This window comes from Rhinatrema bivittatum, chromosome 9 (genome assembly GCF_901001135.1).
Source record: "Rhinatrema bivittatum chromosome 9, aRhiBiv1.1, whole genome shotgun sequence".
Classification (NCBI taxonomy): domain Eukaryota; kingdom Metazoa; phylum Chordata; class Amphibia; order Gymnophiona; family Rhinatrematidae; genus Rhinatrema; species Rhinatrema bivittatum.
Window position 1 is genome coordinate 149,703,744 of NC_042623.1, and position 19,512 is coordinate 149,723,255.

The 19,512-nt window shown below is 49.7% G+C and overlaps 1 protein-coding gene across 1 annotated transcript in view; it reads right to left on the reverse strand.

Moving 5' to 3' along the window:
* LOC115099578 (phenylalanine--tRNA ligase beta subunit-like) overlaps nt 1–18,658 on the reverse strand; it is a 67,004-nt gene extending 48,346 nt beyond the window's left edge. The window contains exons 1-3 of the mRNA XM_029617310.1: nt 18,256–18,658; nt 12,740–12,795; nt 4,193–4,347 (exon numbers count right to left, since the gene is read on the reverse strand). Coding sequence (XP_029473170.1) covers nt 4,193–4,347; nt 12,740–12,795; nt 18,256–18,313 — 269 coding nt within the window. The 5' untranslated portion in view covers nt 18,314–18,658. The remainder of the gene's footprint in view (nt 1–4,192; nt 4,348–12,739; nt 12,796–18,255) is intronic.
* Nucleotides 18,659–19,512: the final 854 nt, after the last annotated feature.

A 19,512-nucleotide genomic window follows, 5' to 3' on the forward strand; every position in this document is an offset into this window, starting at 1 on the left:
TGTTGCCTACTACCTTACACACGCTAGCTATATGGGATAAATGGAAGACAAAATTAGTGGGCTCTAAGAGATATTTCCACCTAACTAGTCTATACCACAATAAGACCTTTGACCCTGGTATTCCCCTATCAGCATTCCATGCCTGGAAAGCCAGATCCATTACTCGGTTGGAACATGTATGGGGGGGAGATAACTTGCTCTCTTTTGCCTCCCTTCAGGACACCCTAGGTTTGCCGGCCAATGAATTTCTGGCTTATCATCAACTAGCACATTTTTGTACCACTAATGGTGTGCTAGCGGATTTATCTCGAGGGAAAACCTTATTTGAAGGGTATTGCTCTCATCCACATAGAACGAGGGGGTTGCTCTCCAAGATCTATAAGTTATTAAATTCCAGGATTCTGGCTGGTACTGGTCATGTTCTGGCCTGGAGTGCAGATCTTCAACGGGATATAACTACGCAAGAATGGGATCGTATTTTTTTGTGTGTTAGCAAAGCTTCCGTGTCCGCCCTGTTAGTAGAAAATAGCTACAAACTTCTGTACCGCTGGTACCTGACACCGGACAGACTGGGGAAAATGTTGCCGGGCCATGATGGGAAATGCTGGAGAGGTTGTGATATACCGGGAACGTTTTTACATATGTGGTGGGCTGGGGATTGCATAACACCACTCTGGAGGAAAGTGGAATGTTGGTTAACAGAGGTGCTTGGATGCCCGATCTGTTTAGCAGTTGAGGGCGCACTGCTGAATGACTTTGACCGGGACGCTTCTAAGGCAACGGCAGGCTTCTGTGCCCAAGTGTGCATAGCGGCACGACTTGAGATTGCAAGACAATGGAAGGCACAAACCGGCGTATCACTGGCAGCGGTGCAAAGGAGGGTGGACCATCTCTGTACCCTGTATAAACTTACAGCGGAGAAGCATGAGCGGTTGAAATCCTTTCATCAGATTTGGAATCCCTATTTGCAATGGAGGGTTTCCTGGACTTCTGTCTCTCAATCATGAATACCATATATGTTATACCCGGACAGGACTGTTATACTTTTCTTGCTCGCCTCAGGGTATCCTTGCACATTTTGGATATACTCCTACTAGGTTGGGCTTGGACTCAATGTTATCATTTCCATATCTGATGTTTCTTTCTATTTTGCTTGCTTGAACCATTACGTGCACATTACGTTATTGCTAGCGATACTAGTGAGGGCTGGACCTTACCTCTTTTGTTGTGGATGTATCTAGCAGAGGATTTGCAGGGGGGGGGGGGTTAGGGTGGAATGGGTAGTAGGGGGCTATAAAATTGTGATGCATTAATTCATTTTCTGTATTTCATGGTTGTTGTTGTACCTCATCTTACATGCATCAATAAAAATTGTTAAAATTAAAAAAAAAAAAATAAGGCTCAGAGCTGAGACTTCAAACAGGCTGTTCAACAGGATCTCCAGCTTCCGGTCCTGGGCATCCTTCAGGCCACCGACCCTGCCACAGGATTCATCATTTTCTTTGTGACCGCCAACACCGCCACATCCACTTTCAGCAGTTTCCACAGCTCTAACGGGTCCTCTGGCAGGGGATACACCTTGGCCATAGCCCTGGCCACCTTCAAACCAGCTTCTGGAAAACCCCATTCCTGGTCAGCTTCTTTATCTGCTTTGGCAAAGGGAATGCCCTCGGAGGTCCATGCAATCCCTCCAACACTGGGTTTACCCCTTCGTTGTCAGAATCCTCCTGTGCAACCTTAATCCCCAGCTCCTCCAGAACCTAAGGGATGAAAGGCCAAAATTCCTCCTTGCGGAATAAGCTGACCACCCTCGGGTCATCCCCTTCTGCCAGAGGGACCTTGTCCATCACCAGATCCATGCACTGACCAGAGCCCTGGTCCACCTGCGGGTTCTGCGGATTGCCGCCCTGCGAATCAGTGCCATCAGAATCACCAGAGGAAAGATCCTCCCCTCACGATCAATCCAGACCCAACAGACGCAAAATGCCTGCCATCCTGGGAGGCGCCTGAGACCAAGCCTTCTTAGCTTTGCCTTGGATCATCTGAAAAGCTGGCCTCTTCGCCACCAGCTCCTGCCTGGCGAGATAGGCCTCATGCATTAATAAAACAAAATCTGTGGAAAATCCGGAATGGTCTCCCTGCTCCATGGGCACCAGGTCCTCCCCTGTGTCCGCTGGCACATCTTCCCCTCCTCCAGGCCCCTGATGCACAGGAGAAAGTGGGGGAGGGGAGTCCCTGCCTTCCCCATCCATGTCAGGGCTCCTGCCATGTGGCGCCAAAATAGCCGCTGTCTCTGTCACACACCGACACCCCCGTGGCTTCCTGCACAGGACCTGCAGCGTCTGCCCCCTGATCCTTTTGCCAAGGCTCCATCGCCTCCGGAGACAAAGGAAGGGCAGAGAAGGGCCGCATTGAGGCAAGAGCTCCTCCCCCCACAGGCCCGACAGGCTGTCTCCTGCTGAGCGCAGGAAAGCATCATGCACAATGCGGCTCGTGGCTAAAAATAACCTTGAGCAGGAGAAAATAAAGCCGCCGCCATTGTCCCAGCTTCAGGTGATGAAAAACAGCCCCAACTGCGCGGTTTCCTCCTCACACCAACGCTGAGCCGACACAAACTTCAGGCGCACCATCGGAGAAAAAATAAACAGGCCTCACAGCTTCTGAGCTTTTTTTTTTTTTTTAAGTTACGTTCTTAAAGAAACAGCCTGCTGAACTACACAAAACAGTAAAAGCAAATGAAAATACTACTTTCCTGTTTCTGGAAGTTCCAGGACAATGCAGCCGGTCAGTTTGGGTGACAGGACCTCAGGTGGAGCGAGTGAACCAGGACCCCTGGCATCAAGTCTGGCCAGGGATTTACAACTCCCTGCTCAACCAGAGAGGATGGCCCACGAAAGAACCTAACACCTCTGGGAGCTCGACCTCAGATCTTCTCTTTTCTCTAATCCTAAACTAATCTTATTTTAATTTAACTAACAGACTGCAGGTTTGCACCTCTACAATCTGCTGGAGACAGAAATACTGAGGGCTGCAGGTGGCACCCTCAGATATGTAGCAGTGCCTCAAAGTTTTCTCTGCCTCCATCTGCTGGTAGGGATGCATAAACCCATTTGTCTGGACTGATCTGGGGTATGAACAGGAAATGCTATTTAAAATAAGGCTATTTCATTTTAGGGTGAATACTTCCCACCCCATGCATACTAAAAACGTAATCTTAAGTGAGACAAATTAAATACGTGACAATCCATGTCCTTAACTGAAATGTAAAGTGTTTTGCCCCATAAATCATTGCTGAGTAGTAAGGCCAAGTCACGCCCCATATCATAAAAACTAAACTTTTCTGTTTCCAACCTCTGGTCCCATAACAGAGCCAAAAAAAACGAAGCTCAAATTGACTTATAGTAGTTCTCACTCAATTTTGTTAATCTGATTTGGAAAAAATAAAACCCCAAAGTCAGCAGCTCTGTTTACAGCAGGCTAACCCGGTCTTACTTTCTGCCACATCTAAAGAAGGGACTTATGTGGTCTCGAAAGCTTACGCACATCATCTGTGAATAATTTTCATGCCGGTCTAATCAAAGCTATCACAGCCTAAAAAGGATCTTACAGACCTTGGCTATTCTGTGCCTTTGGGTCCCAGCAGTTGGAAAAAAGGAACAGAAGCGGGAGGAGCTCCTGTTTTTTTTGGACGCGGAAGTTGCCTCCTGCTCCTTTGGCTTTCAGCTCAATTGGAAACTAGCCTCATTTGGGCTACGGTGCCATTAAGCTTCGTTTGTGAATACCCATGGACTTTTCCCCTTTTTATATCCCCCATCCCAAAGCAATGAGCCCAGCCATCGTAGCAACAGTCCTCAACCAATGGTCATACACTGGGGCTCCTTCTGAAACCATTCCGTTGTGAGCTACTAGTCTGACCACTAGGTGTCGCCACTGCAAAATGACTTGGATTCCCTCCCAGCAGCTATGCATGCTGCCTCCGTAAAGGAGCGGCTGCTTTGTTAAATAAGTACGGTTTATCGCTTACGGTTATTTCTTATAAGTGTATAACTAACTCTCTAACCTAGCATGTGCAGTGTAACCGAGCATCCGATGGTGATACCGCATCAAGCAAAACATCACAGCGAAGGACAAAGAACGGCATTCCCAAGAACGCCAGCTCTGATTGGTAAATACTGCAGGAGAATTCCCATACCGTTCTTTGAAGACCTGAAGCCCTCGCACCAATCCTTCCAGACACAAAAGATCGTAGCGGTTAGCGGGGACTTCGATCTTGAAGAGAATGACTTCCGACGCCCCATCTGCCTTCCCATCGCCTTGCTCTCTGCTGATGATGTCCTTCTCAGAAGTCTGGAACAGAACCAGAGCATCAAATCAGAAATGAGACAGCTTAAAAGCTGAGAAAGCAAAACATTTGTGTAAAATACAGTACAATTGGGTTGGCTGAAATCCTCTCTACAGGTGTGCAGCACAAACCATAGTGCACCACGTCCATGAAAGGAGAAGGCAGATTTCTGATTTCTCCAAAATTTGGCAGTAGGGATCACCCAGCGGTGCTCCAGCTCCGCACCAAAGGAGCATGTGCTCTTAGAACAGCAACCCAGATAGGCTTAGCAGGGCATCCAGGACAGCCACACAGATAGCTCCTGAATACAAGTCCTGAAGTCACAGAGGAACGATTCCAAGGGACCCCTGATGCCCCCTCCACTGCAAGGCACTCTCTGACCCAATGGGCCCTGTTGCCAGAAGCATGACTGGGCAGGAGGAGGAGCACCGTCTCAAACAGCCCCCAGGAATTATCCCAAATCCTGGTTTACACCCCCCCACATTTACACTTGTGCCCCACCCCTGCTGCTCTTTCCTCCTCCCCCCCCCCCCAACCCCATCAAAAGGTACGTGGGTGCTGCTGAGGAGAGCCAGGTGGAACATGACCCTGTGTCCAGGACTGGGAGCCGGCAGACGGCCCTCAAGGCCCTTGGCAGCATCCCCCTTCTTCCCACAAGTTTTCCTTTCAAAACAGGAAGTTCATGGGCAGAGGAGGTGGGGCTGCCAGAAGGATGGCTCACGGTCCCAGGAACAGTGCAACGCTCCTTTCAGTTCTCCACAGCGGCAACTTCCATGCTCAAGAATGCCACTCTCAATTTGCAAGCTTACGAGTGGTATTATCAAGGCTGGTCTCAAAAGTAGACAGAATGCACCAGAAGCTTTTTTCAGTAGAAACAAAGTTACAGAATAAAAGATAATAAGAGGCTCAAACAGGAGAGGCCCAGGAGTGACATGGAAATATTTTCTCACAGAGAGGGTGCTGGATACATTAAACAGCCTCCTAGTGGAAGCTGTAGAGGTCCCTGGTGAGACCTCACTTGCAATACTGTGTACAGTTCTGGAGACTGCACCTTCAAAATAATAAAAACTAGTTGGAGTCGGTCTAGAAGGTGGCTACTAAAATGATCAGTGGTCAATGTTCTAAAGCATATAGGGATGGGCTTAAAGAAAGATGAGATAGGAGAGATATGATAAGAACATTCAAATATCTCCATGCACAGAAGATGAGCCTTTTTCAATGGAAAGGAGGCTCTAGAAAGGAAAATTGGTTCTTACCTGCTAAATTTGTTCTTTAGTACCAAGGATCAGTCCAGACCGCTGGGTTGCGTCTCCCTTCCAGCAGATGGAGTCAGAGAAAAAAAAACTGAAAGGTACCCCTTCTTAGTCTGGTGTGTGCCACCTGCAATCCTTCAGTATAATCCATACCACAGCAGAATGAAATACAACATAAAAACCTCAAAACTACGAACCAATGGCTATATCAAAAGTTCCTAATGAAAACTGTATAACATATACATGGAGGGAGTATTTCCATATGCAACTTGAATGCTGTCCACTTCAAAGTATTCTGCAGAATGAATAAACTAGACCGAACAGACTTTCCAGGCTACATGGGCGGGCCTCTGGACAGATCCTTGGTACTATAGGAACGAAAATTAGCAGGTAAGAACCAAGTTTCCTTTCCCTGTACGTACCAGGATCAGTCCAGACTGCTGGGATGTACCCAAGCTGCCCTAAATGGGGTGGGACCTGGAGAGTCCCGCTCGAAGAACACTGCTACGATGCAGTCGACCTCTGGATCCCGGACGTCCAAACGGTAATGCCTAGCAAAAAAGTGTGTAAAGGCTTCCAGGTAGCCGCCCTGCAAATCTCCTGCGGGGAAACAAATTGACTCTTTGCCCAAGACGCCGCCTGAGATCTGATTGAATGCGCTTTAAAACCGTCCGGTATTGCGCGCCCCAGACCGATATATGTGGAAGATATGGCTTCCTTCAACCATCAAGCAAAAGTGGCCTTGGTTGCCTTCTGTCCTTTCTTAGGACCACTCCATAAGACAAACAGATGATCAGACAACCGAAAAGCATTGGTTACCTCCAAATAGTGAAGCAGAATCCGCCACACATCTAATCTGTGCAAATCGCAAACTTGAGGAGAATCACGATCCAAATCCATGAAAGCCGGTAACTCCACGGTCTGATTCAAGTGAAACCCAGAAAAAACCTTCGGTAGGAAGGAGGGTACCGTTCTGAGTGATATGCCAGAGTCCGAAATTCAGAGAAAAGGTTCCCTACAGGACAACGCTTGAAGCTCGGATATCTGCCTTGCTGAAGTGATAGCCACCAGGAAAATCGCCTTGAGAGTCAGGTCTTTCAGAGTGGCCCACTTGAGAGGCTCAAAAGGAAGACCGCTCAATCCATGAAGAACCAGATTCAAACTCCAAGAAGAACACACTGGACGAACCGGAGGGTTCAAATGTTTCGTACCCCTCAAGAAATGCGTTACATCCAGATGAGCCGCCAGGGATATCCCATCAATCTTCCCCCGCAAACATCCCAGGGTCGCCATCTGAACCCGGAGAGAGCTACATGCCAGACCCTTCTGCAGACCCTCCTGCAAGAATGCCAGAATATTGACAATGGAGGCACACCGCGGGGACACATTCAACCCACGACACCAAGAATCAAAAACCTTCCAGACTCGAACATAGGTGAGCGAGGTGGATGTCTTTCGCGCGTGTAGTAGAGTAGAAATAACAGAATCCGTATAACCTTTCTTCAACTGCCGCCTCTCATAAGTCAAGCCGCTAGATAAAAAAGTGATCCACTTGATCGAAAAATACTGGACCTTGCCGAAGAAGATTCGGTAGATGACTGAGCCGAAGAGGACCGCCCACCGCTAAGTTGATCAGATCCGCGAACCATGGCTGCTGTGGCCACTCCGGACCCATGAGAATTACTGAGCCTGTGTGAGCTTCTATCCTCCGCAAGACCTTGCCCACCAACTGCCAGGGAGGAAAGACGTACAGTAGAACGTTCTGAGGCCACAGCAGGATCAAGGTGTCGACCCCTTCTGCGCTGTGTTCTCTCCTGCGACTGAAGAATCGCGCCGCCTTCACATTCCTCTGAGTTGCCATCAGGTCCAGGTGAGGAACACCCCACCGCTGAGTCACGAGATGCATGGCCTCTTCATAAAAGTTCCCACTCTCCGGGATCGAGATGCTGGCGACTGAGAAAATCCGCCTGAACTTTGTAGACTCCGGCTATGTGTGAAGTTGCCAGCCGGACCAGATGGCGCTCTGCCCAGAGCATTAGGCGATCGGCTTCCAGCGCCACTGGACAATTCCTGGTTCCTCCCTGATGATTGATGTAAGCCACTGTCGTCGAATTGTCGGACAATACTTGCACAGATCGATGGCTCACCAAGGGAAGGAAACTGCGCAACGTAAGACGTACCGCCCCGGTTTCCAAGCGATTTATGGACCATTTCGCTTGCTGCCCTGTCCAACGGCCCTGTGCAGCCTTCGACTGGCAAACCGCACCTCAGCTGGAGAGGCTGGCATCCATCGTCACAATTACCCACTGGGGCTCCTCGAGATCCATCCCGCGCTGTACATGGATCGGAATCAACCACCAACGAAGACTGGACCTGGCAGGATCCAAGAGCGGCAAACAGACTTGGAACTCTTCCGACTTTGGGTCCCAACGAGAAAGTAACGCCTTCTGCAAGGGTCTCATATGAGCAAAGGCCCAAGGGACTAATTCCAGAGTAGACGCCATAAAACAAAGCACTTGCAAGTAATCCCAAACCCGGGGTAGCAGTAGAGACAACAACTGTCGGATTTGCTCCGTTAACTTGTCGATCCGCTCCTGCGTGAGGAAGACCTTGCCGACCGAAGTGTTGAAGCGAGCCCCCAAGAAGTTGAACACCTGAGACAGGACCAATTGGCTCTTGGCAAAATTGACGACCCAACCAAGGGATTGGAGTCAGGTCACTACCGAGCGAACCGCTGCCCGGCAACGGTCCTCCGACTTCGCACGGATGAACCAATCAATCATCCAGATAGGGATGTACCAAAATCCCCTCCCGCCTGAGGGCCGCCGCTACTACTACCATAACTTTGGTGAAGACGCGGGGAGCTGTCGCTAATCCGAATGGAAGTGCCTGAAACTAATAATGCTCGCCCAGAAACATGAAACGGAGAAACCATCTATACTGTTCGCGGATCCCTATGTGAAGATAAGCTTCAGTCAGGTCTAAAGACGCCAAATACTCGCTGGAGTGGACGGCTGCAATGACTGAGCGGAGAGTTTCCATGCGAAACCGGGGAACCCGAAGTGCCTTATTCACCTTCTTCAGATCCAAGATTGGGCGGAAGGAGCCCTCCTTCTTGGGGACCACGAAATATATGGAGTATCTGCCAGTCCTGCATTCCTCCAGGGGCACCGGGATAATGACTCCCAGTGCTTTCAACCGGTTCAGGGTTTGAAGCACCACTGTCCGCTTTACATGCGCCCCGCAGGGCGATACTAAAGACAGGTCCCGCAACGGGCTCGCAAAAACCAATGCATAGCCGTGTTCGATGATGCCTAGCACCCACTGGTCCGATGTAATCTTGACCCACTCCTCGAAGAAAAGAGACAGGCGGCCGCCTATCACCGGAACAGAGGAGTGGGCCAGGACACCTTCATTGGGAGGACTTGCCCCGGAAGATCCCTGAGGACCTCCGTTGCAGAAAGGCCTGCGACCGCGAAAAGAATGAGACCATGTCTGAGACCTTGCTGGCAGTTCACGCAACGTGAAGGCCTGAGACCTGGCCTGCCTAAACTTGTGCTGACCCCAAAAATGAGGATGCACCGACCCAAAGGACCTGGAGGCCAGGCCCTAGGCTTATTCTCCAGCATCTTATACACCTTATTGTCCCCGAGGGATTTAATAAGGGCTTCCAGATCATCCCCGAAAAGGAAGATTGCCTAGCTGGGTCTTGGAGAAAACATCGGCCAACCAATTGTAGAGCCACAGAAGCCTTCTAGCCAAGACCGTCGAAGCCATATTGCGCGAAGATGCCCGAAGCAGATCATACAAGGCATCCGCGGTGTAAGCCACAGCCGCCTCCATGCGATCTGCTTGTTCTGCTTCTGCTGGAGGCAAATCCTGAGTGGTGAGCCTATCGAGTGGTGAGCAAATTGAAGGGTCGCCCTTTGCATGAGGCTACTACACACCGCCACCCAAACGCAAAGCGCAGACACCTCAAATATCCGTTTGAGGAGGACCTCCAGCCTACGATCCTGAAGATCCTTAAGAGCAGTAGCCCCTGCCACCGGGATGGTCGTCCGCTTTGTGACAGCTGCGTCCACTTTTGGGACTCTAAGGACTTCCAAGGACTCATCTGGCAACGGGTAAAGCTTTTCCATAGCTCGCCCCACTCGAAGGCTGGCCTCGGGAGTCTCCCACTCTCGCTGAGTGAGCTGGAGCAGCATGGGATGAAACGGAAAGGCCTTAGGAGGAGCCCGAAGCCCCGAGAGAACAGGGTCCCCCTTCGCAGCCCCGGGACCCGGCTGCGGCGCCTCAATATCGAGCTCCTCCAAAACATGAGGCATCAAACAATCCAGTTCCTCCTTCCGAAACAACCTGAGGACCCGCGGATCATCCCGCTTGACTGGGGTGGACCCATCGACACCCCCATCCACGTCCACGAGGAGGGGATCCTGCGAAGGAGGGTCTGGCGGGTTGGAGGTCGGAGCAGCAAGCGAAGGCAAGAACTCCCGGTCCATCCTCCCCCGGGAGAAACCAGCACCCTCCACCTCCAGAAATGTCTTATGCATCAAAAGAACAAATTTTGAAGAAAAAGCAGGCTGGCCCTTTAAGCCCCCCCCCCCCAGGGAGGGGTCAGGATGGGAAGGGGAGGCGGGCCCCAGGATCCTTGGCCTGACAGGGCTTAAACTCTCCATCCCCCGCAATCAGCTCAATGTTGCCTCATGGTGCGGGCAAAATGGCCGCTGTTCCCGCACTAGACGGGGACGGGGCCACCCGAGCTCGGTGGCAATGCAACCTCTGCCCTGACCTCTGAGAGCGCTCAGAAAATGCTTCACCGCTGGGAAGGCACCTAACACACAGGCCATCACAGGAGAGCAGCACCACCGGCTCCCCGCAGGCAGAACAGCTGCAGCCTCGCAGCATTGGCGCGTGATGGTAAGTCCGTCCGGGCCTAAAAACTGGTGAAATGGCCCTTCCGGAGACCCCGGACACCTGTGCTTGCTAGAAAATTGAAAAAATGTCAGAGCCAAAAAACGCAGCACAGGTGGTGGCACCCGAGGAATTTCTCCTTCTCAGGGTGTGAAGGGGAGGGACCGGCCCACCGGGATACACAGCAGCTCCGTGAAACAGCTATCAGGGCGTCCCACCCCAGCCGCAGCTCAACCAAAGCCTAGCCTCGGGAGAACTCACCTCCGAAAACAAAAACAAAATCTTAAGACTTCATCTTTTTTTTCCAATAAACTTGATGTAGCTTCTCAAGAAAACAAAGTCCCTCTAATATTAATATATTATTATTATTTTTAAACAGGATCAGGACCACAGGTTCTGTCACCCTCATCTGCTAGAGTCAGAGAAAATACTGAAGGATTGCAGGTGGCACACACCAGACTAAGAGGGGGCGCCTTTCAGTTTTTTTCTCTGACTCCATCTGCTGGAAGGGAGACACAACCCAGCGGTCTGGACTGATCCTGGTACGTACAAGGAATGAGGGGTCAGGAGATGAGAGTGAAAGAGGGTAGATTCAGGAGTAATTTTAGGAAATATTTCTTTATAGAGAGGTGGTGGACGCATGGAACAGTCTCCCAATGGAGGGGATAGAGACAAAAACAGTACCTGAATTCAAGAAAGCCTGGGATAAATACAGGGGATCTCTAAGGAAGTGATGCTAAATTAATTGGACAGAGGGGCAGAGGGATGGGCCACACGGTATTTTTCTGCCATCATGTTTCTGTTTCTAAAAATAACACCATTCAAACAAGCATGGGATAAGCTCAGAAGATTCCTAGTGGCAAGAAGGTAAAGATAAAGCCTAAGATCATATTGGCTCTGATTCTGCACCAGGAAAGGAAAAAGGGCAGCCAAGAAGGGCCTTGAAGTCTTTCCTCTACCATCGTATTCTGTGTTTTCAAACGACTACCTTAGCTGCTGTGCTCAGAACCTCGGAAAATTCTACTCAGAGCATCTCAAGGGCAGCATGTTCAGACAGTCCTCCATCCTCACCATCGGGCCGATACAGTACAGTGCGCACTGTTAACCCGCCATTGGACGCGCGTTTTTCCTTACCCCTTATTCAGTAAGGGGCCGAAAACGCGTGTCCAACCCGCCGAACCTAATAGCGCCCGCAACATGCAAATGCATGTTGATGGCCCTATTAGGTATTCCCGCACGATTCAGAAAACAAAATGTGCAGCCAAGCCACGCATTTTGCTTTCAGAAATTAGCGCCTACCCAAAGGCAGGCGCTAATTTCTTCGGGCACCGGGAAAGTGCACAGAAAAGCAGTAAAAAATTGCTTTTCTGTGCACCCTCCGACTTAATATCATGGCAATATTAAGTCGGAGGTCCCAAAACTTTCCAAAAGTAAAAAAAAAAAAAAAAAAAAAAATTTGAAGTCGGCCCACAGCTGTCGGGTCAAAAACCGGACGCTCAATTTTGCCGGCGTTCGGTTTCCAAGCCCGTGGCTTTCAGCAGGCTTGAGAACCGACACCGGTAAAATTGAGCGTCTGCTGTCAAACCCGCTGACAGCCGCCACTCCGGTCCAAAAAGAGGCGCTAGGGACGCGCTAGTGTCCCTAGCGCCTCCTTTTACCGCCGGGCCTAATTAGCATACTGAATCGCACGCACAGGAGAGTGGCCTGTGCGCACGCCAGGAGAGTGGGCTTTCGCCTGCTCTCCCGCGGACTTTACTGAATTGGCCCGCATGTTGGACACGGTGGTGCACAGCATGAAAACGCAGACGCTAAGCAGTAAGTCAGAGGCATGTAATCCAGAAAAAACTGCTCCTAAGAATCAGCGTCTCCTGCTACAATGCTAGAAGTAGATGTGTTAGAGTAGTAACCTAGCGGTTAGTGCAGCAAGCCGAGTACCAGGGAAGTCAGGGTTCAAATCCTGCTACTCCCAGATGCTCTTTGTGACCTTGGGCAAGCCACTTCACCCTTTACCGCCTCAGGAACAGCTTAGACTGTAAGTCCTCCTGAGCAAGGAAACAATTCCCCCTGCACTCGAATTTGGAAAAGGCAAATAATTAAATCTAAAATCCAAATCCAATCGTCTTCAAGAAATTTGTAGCAGGATCAGTATACTAAGGGACAGCTCTGCAAACAACGATGATGCTCTCTGTGTATAAAGAAGTTATATTTAAAGGAATAAAAGTGCAGTACTTACAATTTCATCAAGTTCTAGGCCGAACTCAAAGCACAATTCATCAAACTCTTCATCAGCTGTAATTAAATTGTGGGTTCTCATTAGAATTACTTTTTAAATTTAAGAATATGCATTCTTTTGCTTTCTGAAAGCGATCTGGAACATCAGTAGAAATGTGCCAGGCTCCTGACTTTTCTGCAAAGCAGCGCAGGAAAAGTACACTTGCCCATCTCATTGTACCTTCCCTATGGGGGCTCTAATGCACACATTGGGCCTGGAGAAAACACCAAGTCTCAGAAGGCTGGGAGGTCTTTTAAAGGTGTTGTAATACATGAGAATACAAGCCACTTCCCTGGAAAAGAAAAACTACACTCATTGGGCAGTCTGTAAAGATTCAGCAGTCCAGATGGTAATTTGTAATACATGCCCTATATTAATAGCAAATATTGCTTTTATAGGTTGTTTGAAAGTATAGAGTACTCTGTCAAACAAGAGATTTTATTTCGAGAAATCTAACAAAGGTGCGAATAGAGAGGACACCTGTACAGGTCAGGCAAATATTTTAAAGTATTTTAAGCTTTCTGAACTTCTGGGCCCCTTTCATTGTCTAATGCCAGCTCCTTCCATCTCATTAGATGAGCAAATGAGGATAAGAGAGAGATTGTTCCTTGTTCATCATACACCAGACACACTGATTTGGCACCCAAAAAAGGCACAAGAGCATCACAGTCAGGGCAATAGCACCCTCTAGTGGTGTTCTCCCCATTTCAGACAACTGCTCTGTCTTTTTATTATTGCTATTCTATCTCATTTTACATTAAAGGCCAGATTCAAGATGAGGAGTGGGGTAAAAATAAATTAGCAGCTGTGAAACTGCACACAACACCCTGGGATATGCATGAAATCTCTTCTACAATTCTGTGAACTGTGGAGCAAAACAAACCACAGTTCCCTGGAGAGGAAACAATACAGCACAATTCCAAAATATATCAACCATGCACCACAGAAATACTCTTTACAGGATTAGCCTATTTTCATGCTTGTACCCCTTTATCAAAACCTTTTCACAATGGAAAAACTACTACTATAGAGCAGATGTTAGTCTAAAACACAGGAGTCAAAACTTCCTATTCACTGCAAGACCTCTCCAGAGCATGAAAAATGGCTGCTGCCTCAGCTGTCCTAGAGATGCCGTGGCCCACCATGAAGGAAAACCAGCTATCAGGATGTCAGTCCTGCCAATTAAGGAGCCTAGTTACCAAAACACACTAACTTATCATTAGTAAATAGACCCATTGAGGTTAATGGTGCCGATCTAACAACAACTAAATCAACTTCCTAGTGTCATGCTCAAGGCAAATCAATTACTGTCAATGCTGCCAGCAGTCAAGAAGTCAAACCCATCTTCCAGGTCCTGCCTCAGCAGCTGTGCTCTGCTTCCTCTTTGTGACCCGAGGCTGGTCTCACCAACTGGAAAGCACCCTTCAGGTACTGCTTCTGACTGGCAGTATCTTCTCAAATTGCTGAGGTGAATGCAAGGACCGATTCTCTAACCCGCAACAACCAACAATGAACTGGAGGGAGTGAAACAGGCAGCCATTATATGGTGCTGATATCTGAAACTATCATGAGCTGTAGAAAGGATGTTGGTTTCAAGTCTGTGACATCCCAAAGTATACCTGCTGGCACAGACCCGGAGAAACAAATATTAGCCTATCAACAGTTATATTTTAAATTCTTTAAGCAGTTCCATGCAATTCATCTCCACCTCTGGAGAGTAGCCATGTCCACAACCATGTCACAAATTAGGTCACTTTTACTATGTACTTTTCCCACAGGCACAAAATGGGATAAATGTTTTAGTAAACAGAGCCCCTAGAATGATTGAAAGAAGAATAGTTGAGCTGGGTCGGACTAATAGTTTTTCTAGCCCACCATCCTGTCTCTGAGTTATTAGTAACATCTCAAAGACCCAAAAGTTATTAATAACGTCTCAAAGACCCAAAACAAAGTTCATCTAAGCATGCCCTGTAGATATTTAATTGGGTTCCAACCAGGTCCCCACCCAATCTGTTTATATCCTTGTCTTCTAGGTAAATCCTACTATGCTTCTTGCTGGTCTTGCGATAACATCTGCGACATAATCAGTTTGGATCAGCAAGAGCCAATGTGGTAAGTCATGATGCTGTTTCAAGCACAGCTACATTCAGGAAATAGGAGGCTACAGTTTAAAAGTTAACAATGCAAAAAGTAACATTTCTAAACAACACATGGTGTACTACTGCTTACCCCATGCACTGTTCAAATACTGCCCAGAAAACTCTACATCTAGCTTTAACTCCCATTCAGGTTGATGCAATATTGGTGTGTGGAAAATTGATGCTCATGATTGATCGCCCGCTTTCCTAACGTGCGCCGATTGACCTCTCCGGGATGCCCGATGCAAAATGCAAATGGGCTGCTGCAGTAAAAAGGAGGCGCTAGGGGAAATTGTGCAACCCTAGTGCCTCCTCGGCAGCAGGTGCCCAGGACAGGTGATTGTCAGCGGGTTAGGAAAATGGATGCTCAATTTTATGAGTGTCTGTTTTTGGAAAACAGATGGTGGTTGTGAACATTTTCCTACTTTGACCGCTGGCACACTTTTAAAATTTTTTACCTAACTTATTTTTTTCAGTTCCTCCGACTTATTATCGCCACAATATTAAGATGGAGGAGCTACAGAAAAGTAGCATTTTCTGTTTTTCTGACAACTTTAGGGGCATCTTAGAACTTGATGCCTGATCCAGGGCAGGAATTAATTTCTGAGAGTAAAAATATGCGCATCTGGCTCATATTTCTTTTTTTGGTTTCGGGAGATAATAGCGCTATTAGCTTGGGGGGGGGGGGGTTGGACGCGCATTTTTGACATGCTAATCCCTTTACTGACAGGGCCGTTCTTTAAACTTCAATGTGCCGTTATCGCGTGCATTACAATTTAATAGATCGATCCAGTAAAGTGCGGCCGCGTTTACCCCGCTCCTAACTCGCGTTCTACTCACTTTCCGGCCGCGTTAGCCCTTCCTGCGATACACTATCCCCTTTAACCTACTCCTACCGCGTCCTAAAATCCCCGGGCAACCCCTTCCGCACGCAGCATGTATATTGCATGCAAACGATCGAATTAGCTATTCCCTAGCATCTAGTAACGCGCGCCCCAACTATCCCTTTTTTACCCTGCCGTTTTGCCGCGCGTTTAACCTGCCAACTTACCGCCTACCCCTACCCCTGCGTTAGAGGCAGGGGTAAGGGTAGGCGGCAAACTTTCCCCCAGCCCTCGCTCTCCTGCCCTGGCCGCGTCCATGGGTGCTGGTCTCCAGGGCAGCCCCAGTCCTCTCCCCCTCCTCCCGAAGCAACAAAAGCAAAAAAAAAAAAAAAATCGAAAAAAATAGTTGCAAGAGAGAGAGGGGAGAGAGGACGGGCAATCCTACGCTCGGGATGGCCAGTCCCTCACCCCTCCTCCCGAGGCAAGGCGTGAAAAGCAGCCTTGCTCCGGGAGGAGGGGAGAGAGGACTGGCAGTGTGAAGCGACCTAGCGACTTACTTTTTTTTGCAGCCCTCCGGAGGAGACAGCCATCAGCAGAAATGGATCGCAGCTCCCATCCCCTGCCTCCCGGCGAAGATGGACACCTGCACGGGGGAAAGCGGCCCCTGTGCGTGCAATTGGCCGCTCAAGACGTGACGTCACATGCCGTGACGCCAAACGTCGTGACGTCACGTCTTGAGCGGCCAATTGCACGCACAGGGGCCGCTTTCCCCCGTGCAGGCGTCCATCTTTGCCGGGAGTAGCGATCCGTTTCTGCTGATGGCCGTCTCCTCCGGAGGGCTGCAAAAAAAAGTAAGTCGCTTGGTCGCTTCACACTGCCAGTCCTCTCTCCCCTCCTCCCGGAGCAAGGCTGCTTTTTGCGCCTTGCCTAGGGAGGAGGGGAGAGGGACTGGCCATCCCGAGCGTAGGATTGCCCGTCCTCTCTCCTGCTACTTTTTTTTTCACTTTACACTGCCAGTCCTGACTCCCCTCCTCCCGGAGCAAGGCTGCTTTCGCGCCTTCCTTCGGGAGGAGGGGAGAGGGCTGACAATCACCCGCCCGCCGGCTCCCGCCTCGATGACAGCACGCCCACCCGCCGGCTCCCGCCTCGATGAACTCGCTCCCGCCTCGAACGCGCGCCCGCCGGCTCCCACCAGTAAGTTAATTTTTTTTACACTTTTGTTTTTTACACTTTATTCCCTTTTGTTTTAATTTTCACCTGCACCTTGCTTCAGGAGGGGGGGGGGGAACCATCCACTTCCTGGTACCTGTCATTTCAAATGTCAGTTGAAATGACATTTGAAATGACAGGTACCAGCGCACCCAGGATACTGTATAGGCGCTGTATTAAGCGCCTATACAGTAAAATGGGTTGCGCGGGCCTAACGCTTCGCAGACGCGGCTTGCATTTGCAAGCAATTTAAATAGAGTATGGAGCGGTATGTGAGCAGGACTGTGCGTGCGGGGAACGAGGGTGCGCCCGGCCCTGCCGCACTCTTTCTAACGCGGCCTTGCTGTATCGACCTGAGGAAGGGGAAGGGGAGGAGCCTGGGCAGGGTTATGGCCACATTATCGCCGGCAGTATCACAGGAAATAAACTTTTCCCGTGGCACTATGGGGGTGAAAGTGTGCGGCCCAAAACGCCCCGTTGCAATGCAGCCGGCTGCATACTTTCGCCCACCATCTCTTTTTTCCCCACGGGCCATCATTTCGCTATATTTATAGCGGAATGGTGAACCCTGGGGTTAATAAGGGGTTGTGGATGCACTCGACTGCACGCACTGTATTGCATCGGTCAGAATTCCAGTTTCACACATACATTCATAAGGATGACATCATGATTAGCAAATTATAATTCCGTGTCGTGGTCGGAAGCCAAATCTCTGCAGTATCATTTAGGACGCATGCACTACGCATTCTTCCCCCTAGACACAACATTGTAAAAACCTTTTACTCCGTTTAGTATATCAAGTCCCTACACCGGTAGACAACTTCGGGACAGCCAATTACCATTAGGCAGCAATACCACGGCTATTACAATGAATGAAACAGGACTACCCGCCCCCATTCCAGGCATCAGCAGCCGACTCCCAGATCAATGGGCACCAAAGCATGATGGGATTTGCAGTCCAGGTCCTTTTATTCAGCCAGCAGAAGTACAAAGCCCGGAACACTTGGAATTTAAAGCTTGGGACTAGAACAAGCATTCACTTGCTCACGCTGTCCTACAGCGTTCAATTCTTTTCTCCCTAAAAAAAATAATAGCAACATCGCTAGCCTAAAAGCGTGAACCTATCCTGGAACCGCAGTCAGCGACAGACGTGGTCTAAAGCTCCAGAGGAATGAAACAGTAAAGGGATGAGGGAGCATTAAGGGACCCGATGGTGGCTAATTGAACCTAAACGGAGTGGTCGTCAGCAGCATCTCACCCCGCCGAAGCTGGGTAAATCCTGAGCCTCAGGGATATTCCTACTCACTGTAACTCCTGCCCAGGGCCCGGAACAGCAGGTCCCGCTTTACGCTGACAGTCGGCATGGCTCTCGGCTCAGCGGCGCCAGGACCCCGATCGGCTCATAGCGCTCCCGGCTCTGCTGGGGCGGGGGTGGAGGGCGAAGTTGTCCGTTCGCCCCGACGCGCCTGATCAGACCCCCCTCCACCCTCCACCCTCGGATCACCGCTTTGCAGATGCCCACCGTTCAGGTCGGTACCGTCGTGTCCGTGGACGAAGGCACAAAAGGAAAACCAGGCTATAACTGGAGGCAGAGTTGCGTCCCTGCTTAGATAATTGAACGGGCATAGAATTAGACACTTTCGCATTGCTTTCAGTTACATCAGATTTGTCAAATCGGACCAGTGCAGCTTTGCGTTCCAAGCCTCTATCTGGAACCACCCACGCCCTGGGAATTGACTGACTAGTTGGTTCTTATTTTCATTTCCTAGTGTTTAAAGCGCTAGTACCAGCGGAAAATATCACGTAAAACTAAAGCAGTCTGGTTCCCGTTTCAGCTGCTTTTTCTTTCATCTCCGAGTCCATATTCATGTTTAGGCGATTTTCTTAATTTAAAAAAAGGATCAAATTGTCCTGATGGGGTACGGGTGGTGCGCAGATTTTCATTCCTTCCACAATGGTGCGGGCCTGTTTCAACGCCCCTCACCACACACCTACTACCCCAGCCCATCATCACTTTTCTCTTTTTCTCCTAAGCCTCACCCCGCTTGTCGGTATCCCAACTGCGCTCTCTCTGTCCCCTCCAAGTTGACCCCACAGTCACTCTCTATTCCCTTTAATTCGAACGTAAAAAGCTTAGGGACACTTACAAGTGGTATCATATAGTTAAAGTACTTGAAAAAGAATTTGCTGTCTTGCCTGGAATGGGCTAATGTCAAAGCACACCCCGTCCAGGGCTGGTACTAACTTTCAGCTCGATCCAGTAAAGTCCGTGGGAGAGCGGACTAACGCCCGCTCTCCCGGCGCGCGCACCGGCCCCTCGCCGGTGCGCGCGATCCAGTATTTAAATTAGGCGACGCGGTGCAAACGAGGAAAAGGAGGCGCTAGGGACACTAGCGCGTCCCTAGCGCCTCCTTTTGGCCTGGAGCGGCGGCTGTCAGCGGGTTTGACAGCCGACGCTCAATTTTGCCGGCGTCGGTTCTCGAGCCCGCTGACAGCCACGGGCTCGGAAACCGGACGCCGGCAAAATTGAGCGTCCGGTTTTCGGCCCGACAGCCGCGGGCCG